The sequence below is a fragment of the Theropithecus gelada genome, unplaced genomic scaffold, assembly GCF_003255815.1.
Source record: "Theropithecus gelada isolate Dixy unplaced genomic scaffold, Tgel_1.0 HiC_scaffold_192, whole genome shotgun sequence".
Lineage (NCBI taxonomy): Eukaryota > Metazoa > Chordata > Mammalia > Primates > Cercopithecidae > Theropithecus > Theropithecus gelada.
This window is the reverse complement of record NW_020258354.1, coordinates 1-6,747: the sequence shown is the minus strand read 5'-3', so window position 1 is coordinate 6,747 and position 6,747 is coordinate 1. Positions and strand designations below refer to the sequence as shown.

Here is a 6,747-nt window from a genome sequence, read left to right as displayed (position 1 = left end):
TTTTGAGACGGGGTCTCGCTCTGTCACCCAGGCTGGAGTGCAGTGGCCGGATCTCAGCTCACTGCAAGCTCTGCCTCCCGGGTTCACGCCATTCTCCTGCCTCAGCCTCCCGAGTAGCTGGGACTACAGGCGCCCGCCACCTCTCCCGGCTAGTTTTTTGTATTTTTTAGTAGAGACGGGGTTTCACCGGGTTCGCCAGGATGGTCTCGATCTCCTGACCTTGTGATCCGCCCGTCTCGGCCTCCCAAAGTGCTGGGATTACAGGCTTGAGCCACCGCACCCGGCCCTTTTTACTGTTTAGGTTTCTTAGAGGAGGGGTTTTTCTCCCCACCCCCCCCCCCTTTGTAACTCTATTTAGTGGCTTAGCCTTCAGTGAGAAATTGGAATCCAGATACAGCAGAATCTTGCTGCTTTTAACTTCTAATGTGACCATGGGCTCCTGGGAGCCTAATGAGAAGGTGCTTAGTCTGCCCCAGTCTTTATATTCTTCAGCTCCTGTCAGTCTGATCAGATCAGTATTTGGTTCCTCCAAGGTGCAGCAGCCCTTGGCCGATGGCCTCTTTGTCTTGCGGCCTTTGCCGTTTCCTTTATTGCCTTTTTGAACATTTATCCTTCTAGTGTCCTTTTTTTTGCATCTCGCACATTAATCTCTCTCTAGCCTTGTCCGGCTCTTGAATCCTTGCCTAACTTGACTTCTTTCACATTTACATCCACGTCCACGTCTTCTCACATGACTAATTTCTCTTTTTTTACACTTACTCTTAGTCTTTCTTTTTCTTTTTGCTCTTTCCCAGTTTACTGATGCCCAAGGCTGGTCCCAGACGTCAAGTCTGCTAGAGTAAACTGAGTCCAACACTTCTACACAGTCATGCTTGACAGGGCTCTCTGATACCGGGAGCCAGGTGGTGGGTTCAGGGTGTTACAAACTTCAATGGTTATACGGGGATTTTCACAGAGCAAACTTTGGTACTTGGTGAGTCTAGCATTCGTTAACCAATGATGTCCTTTAGTATTCATTAAAGTTACCACAGCATGGGGGGCCTTTATGTTCAAGTTTTGCCCAAGAGTCAGCTTATCTGCTTCTTGTACTAGCAGGGCAGTTGCTGCCAAGGCCCTCAAACATGGGGGCCATCCTTTAGAAACCCCGTCTAGTTGTTTAGAGAGGTTGGCCACCGGCCTTCGCCAGACCCCCACAGTTTGGGTTAAAACTCCAACTGCCATCTTTTCTCTCTCTGACACATACAATGTAAAAGGCTTTGTCAGATCGGGTAGCCCCAGGGCTGGGGCTGACAGAAGTTTTTCCTTTAACTCATGAAAGGCTTGCTGTTGTTGGGATCCCCATTTAAAAGGTTCCCGGTCCCCCCGTTTGTGACCTCATGCAAAGGCTTGGCTGATATTGCAAAGTTTGGGATCCACAGTCTGCAAAATCCCACAGCTCCTAAGAATTTTCCCACCTGCCTTCTGCTCTTAGGCTCCGGTAGATTGCCAATGACCTGCTTTCTTTCTGATCCCAGGCTGCGCTCCCCCTGTCGGATAGTAAATCCCAGGTAACGTACCTTCTGTCAGCAGATCTGAGCTTTTTTCTTGGACACTTTACACCCATAGTCCTCCAGGTGCCGGAGTAGGGCGTCCGTTCCCTTGGCGCACCCGACTGCTGTGGGGTGTCCCAGCAGAAGGTCATCAACGTACTGGAGCAACACACAGCCTAGGTCTCTGGTGGGAAACTTCTGGAGGTCTCGAGCCAATGCCTCCCCGAAGATGGTGGGGGAGTTCTTGAACCCTTGGGGAAGCGAGGTCCAAGTGTAGTGAGTAGTGACACCTGACTCCGGATCTTCCCACTGAAAGGCAAACAGCTTCTGGCTCTCACGGGCTAATCTGATGCTAAAGAAAGCATCTTTCAGGTCCAAGCAGGTGAACCAGGTATCCTCAGCTGGCAGCAACCCCAACAATGTGTACGGGTTAGGTACCGTTGGATGTAAAGTCACTGTAGCTTGATTAACCAAGCGCAAATCCTGTACTGGCCTGTAGTCCTTGGTCCCTGGCTTGGGAACCGGCAGGAGGGGAGTAGTCCATGGACACTGACAAGAAAATATAATTCCAAAGGTTCTCAGGTGCTTGAGATGGACCTGGATACCTTCAAGAGCTTCTCTGGGGACTGAGTACTGTTTTTGCCTAACCGGCTGTGCCCAGGCTTAACTTCTATAAGTACGGGGGCTTGGTTGACGGCCAACCCTGGAGGGTTGTCTTCTGCCCACACTTTTGGCCACCGCTTAGCCAGAGCGGGTCTTATCTCTTGGCTCAGCTCAGTTAAGAAAAGTCTCCATTCTTCCTCTTGGGGTACCGTAAGGGTCATAATGACTCCCATTCCAGGTCAGTTTAGCAGCAAAGACCTGTGCTCTGAAAAGGAGATAGTGGCTCTCAGCTCGCTAACAAGTCCCTTGCCAACAAGGGCAAGGAACAGTCAGGCATGTACAAAAACTGGTGAGTCACTTTATGTCCTCCTACAGTACAAGTCTGAGGGAATCAGAAAGCTTGCTTTGCTGAAACCCCCGTGGCTCCAATTACCTCAATAGTCTTTTTGGATAAGGGGGCGACTGGGGTGGTTACTACAGAATGTTCAGCACTGGTATCTACAAGAAAATCAATGTCTTTACACCCGACTGTCATCCTGACCATAGGCTCTTTGGGGGCACTTGAGCCGGGTCCCCCTCAGTCCAATAACCCTTCTGCCAGGTTGAGCAGGGCCCCTTCCTCCTTGTCTGGAGCCTCCTGCTCTGAGCCTCCTTGTTTTCCTTTTAGCTGAGGGCATTTGTTCTTCCAATGTCCCATTTCCTTACAATAAGCACACTGGTTACTCTCAGGGGCATTTGTACCCCAGTTTTGTGTCGCAAACCAGCTGCCAAGGGAAGGGTTTCTCCCGAGGCTTCACCTCCTCTCTTGTCTACTCTGGGTGGCCTAGGGATATGTTTGTCTTGCGGAGGCGCAAGCACTGTGGGCTCAAGAGTGGGGAGCCTCTCTCCCTGGTAAGGGGAGGGCACCACTGGGATCACTGGTGCCATCTCCTGCAATGGATCTTCTGATGTTGGGTCGAACAGAACTTCAGGAGTTGATTTCCCTCGGCGAGTGGAGCGGGATCCTTCCTTGGCTGTCTGTCCCTTTGCTACTAGCACTGCTGCTGCCTGCCCTCTTAGCCACTGTGGGGGGTCTAGCACCAGTTGTAACCAAGTGTCTATGTATGGCAACTGGTCTGAGTGTCCTGACTTACCAGTTACCTTGTGCCATACCTTAGAAACAAGGAACCTGTCCAGGCTTCCTTCTGATGGCCAACCCACTTCTAATGTTGGCCAATCTATTTCACACAAAGTTCTAAGTTTTCCTGGTGTCATAGTAACCCCAGAGTCTCCATTAAATCCCTTCTTAAAATGTTTCAACATAGTTCCTAGCGGAGTGGGCTTACTTTGTGTCTGACCCATGTTTCCTCGAGACAAAACACCACGCTCACACCACATGCACACCACAAAACAAAGAACGGGTAAAAAGGGCGCACACACACCTTTTCAGTTTATACCAAACCAGAATCAAAACCAAAATCAGAGTACCCAGAAATCCGAGCCAGGTCAAAACCAAAACCAAAGTATCAAACAATTCAAGTCAAGTCAAAAACAAAAACCAAAGTGCTGGTACAGGCATGCTGTGGGTGATCAGGCCACGCTTCCACTCAAATGGAGTGGGCAAGTTCCAAAGACTAGTCTTACCAAGTTTCAGATGTCCGGACTTAAAGTGCAGGTTCCTTCCTGGTGTTCAGCCACTGTGTTGATCCTCCACGGGGACCTGCTGTGCACTGCTCGGAGGAAGCATTCCACCGGGGCAATTGCCTACACGGGAGCGCTCTCAGGATCCGCATCGCTCCAGCTGGCCAGAGTTCCCCCAAGGGATGCTCTATAGGGCAGGCATAAGCTGCCTAAGGGGCTGCCTCGACCATCCGTTAATCACCTCACTTCCCGGTCAGGGAACCAAGAAATGTAGCAGGACGAGCCGCAGATAAAACTCCTCAGACACCGGATTAAAGAAGGAAGAGGTTTTTTATTCAGCCAGGAGCCTTGGCAGACTCGCGTCTTAACAGCCGAGCTCCCGGAGAAAGAAATATTTGGCCTTTTTAAAGGGAGGGGCTGTAGAAATCGCACAGCCCGTTCGGAGGATGCTAAAGGGGCCTAGGCAGAAGGGAAGTGGCCGTGCCCGGGCCTGCCTGCCACTAGATCCCCACCCATCTATGACTGCTCAGTCCTGCTCTCCTACCAGACCCACCTTTCCCTGAAAAGCCAGCGCACCCCACCCACTCCCTGCCCAGTCCAAACTCCGAGGCTGGGCGAGGCACTGATCCACGGCTGGAACGACCCGGGCAGCCTCTGGGTGAACAGCAGCCTGTCCGCGGACAGCGAACCGAGACCAGCAAGTTGACCATGCGGCTGCACGGACTTCGGGCGCGGCTGAGTGCGGTGGCCTGTGGGCTCCTGCTGCTTCTAGTCTGCGGCCAGGGTGAGGCTCCCACGGAGGGGCGACAGGGACCGGGCTCAGATCTGCCAAATGCTGCGGAGGCAGAACCTGACAGTGCGGGAGGGAAGGTGCCTGGGAGGCAGGAGCTGGTGTAGATGACAGCGTGGAACTCGTGAGCCCCACGCCATGCCTCCCAGCCGCCCGAGGTGGGCTCCTAGAAGCGCAGAAAGGGTCTGGCTGCAGGACACCACGGCGAAGAATCAGCAGAGTACAGGGGATCCAGGAGCGCCAGGACATGCCAGGCAGGGTCGGCAGCCCTGGGTGGGAGTGGGTGAGGGATTGGGGGTGCGGGGATTCCGTCCATTTCCCTCTTATGATTGTGGCAGTAGAGGGTGCTGTCGGCCGGTAATAACAATAATAGTTTCTCGCAGCATCTGGCTCTGAGTGTGTGGCGTCCTTGGCCAGGGGGGCGCCCTGACCCCTCCAAAGGGGCTTCAGACAAGATTAGTGGTCCTTGGGGAACAGAAGCCCCCAGGGGCCAAATCCTAAAGGGGATCCAAAAGGCTGCAGTGGCTGGGAGTGATTGGCTCACGCTTGTAATCCCAGCACTTTGGAAGGCCCAGGGGGAGAATCGTTTGAGCCCAGGAGTTGGAGGCCAGCCTGGGCAATATAGTGAGACTCGGTGTGTACAAAATATTTAAAGAAATTAAAGGGCTGTGGTGGCCTGTGACCTGTAGTCCCAACTACTTGGGAGGCTGAGGTGGGAGGATCACTCTAGCAGGGGAGGTTGAGGCTGCAGTGAGCCTTCATCACACTAATGCACTCCAGCCTGGGTGAAAAAGCAAATATCTTTTTCAAGAGAAAAGAGCCAAAGAGCTGTGGTGTCCCTCACGCTATTTACTTCATCCTGGGCAAAGGTACAACTTGGTTTCCAGGGCAAAGGTGACGGCTCTGTGTGCCCGCCAGGCTTCTCCCGGCCCTTATCAGAAGCTCCAGGATTGTTTCCGCCTTTGGTCCTGTTACCTGAAACTCTCCTAAGTCTATAATATGACTGTCTCTCCCAACCCTTTCCTAATTTAATCTGCCCAGGTGGAGTCCATACTCCCTCTGCCCCATGGTGCACTCCTGCAGGGCTTCCTCCCGTGCCTGCCCTTGACCACATTCTAGAATTCACCAAGAGCCCAGCAGGAAGATTTGCCCGGCCTCACAGATGGCTACCTTTTAAAATATTTTTGGCCAAGCACAGTGGCTCACACCTGTTATCCCACACTTTGAGAGGCAGAGATGGGAGGATCACCAACATCACTCATGGTTTGGAGGATGCTTTCTTTATGTCATTTCTTGCCACCTTGGGCATGATATCCCTGAGGACAGGAAACATGCCTGCTCAATTCCCACCATCATCCTACTGTCACATGACCTGGCACACAGTTGAAAGGACACTCTAGTCCCAACAAGGGCATGTGACTCTTTGTTTGAGTGTCTTAGGGCTGAATGATGGTGCCAGGCCCCAAGGAACCTCAGCCTGGTGGGATGGAGACAGGCCCAGGGAGGCAGAGTGGGAAGGGACTGTTACAGGCAGGAAGTTCGTAAAGCCTGTGTTTATATCAGGATCCCTTGAGCTGAGCTGAGGGTGGCAAGGAGGCAGCAATAACAACAGTATGGGAGGGCAGCTGATTGGTCAAACCCAACCGTGATGTCTGTCTCTCTGCCAACAGGCCAGGACTCTGCCAGTCCCATCCGGACCACACACGCGGGCCAGGTGCTGGGAAGTCTTGTCCATGTCAGGGGCGCCGATACCGGGGTCCATACCTTCCTGGGAATTCCCTTTGCCAAGCCACCTCTAGGTCCGCTGCGATTTGCACCCCCTGAGCCCCCTGAATCTTGGAGTGGTGTGAGAGATGGAACCACCCATCCGGCCATGTAAGCTCTCCCAGGGGTCCAGGGAACTCCATGCCCTAGGGCAGGGATGGGGGTGCGCTGAGCTCAGCTAGGCTGCAATTGTCATGTCACCTAAACCCCCACAGCCAGTTTTCCTTCTGAGTTTTGTGGATCCCCACGTGCATTTTTCCAATGAGCATGCTGAGGCTCGGGAGGGCCAAATAACTTCTCAGACTCCTGGCTCAAGGGTTGGCATTTGGGAGGCATTGGCTCCAGGTGCTGAAGGGAGGGGCAGAGACACAGATCTCCCCAGATTCTGGTTATGCCAAGCTTTCTCTGCCACCAGGGGCAGGTGTCTCTGGGAAAGTTTCG

The 6,747-nt window shown here is 53.0% G+C and overlaps 1 protein-coding gene across 1 annotated transcript; it reads left to right on the top strand.

Moving 5' to 3' along the window:
* The first annotated feature begins 4,162 nt into the window (after window positions 1–4,162).
* On the top strand, window positions 4,163–6,564 carry LOC112617473 (cocaine esterase-like). The gene is made up of 2 exons (XM_025374241.1): window positions 4,163–4,536; window positions 6,213–6,564. The coding sequence occupies exons 1-2, from the start codon at window positions 4,461–4,463 to the stop codon at window positions 6,419–6,421; spliced, it is 285 nt and encodes a 94-aa protein (XP_025230026.1). The 5' UTR covers window positions 4,163–4,460; the 3' UTR covers window positions 6,422–6,564.
* The last annotated feature ends 183 nt before the right edge of the window (window positions 6,565–6,747 follow it).

Excerpts from the sequence above, each read along its gene's own strand:
- LOC112617473 (XM_025374241.1), top strand. The coding sequence starts at position 4,461 with ATGCGGCTGCACGGACTTCGGGCGCGGCTGAGTGCGGTGGCCTGTGGG. Across the intron at positions 4,537-6,212 it reads GCTTCTAGTCTGCGGCCAGG|GCCAGGACTCTGCCAGTCCC; the intron begins GTGAGGCTCCCA and ends CTCTGCCAACAG.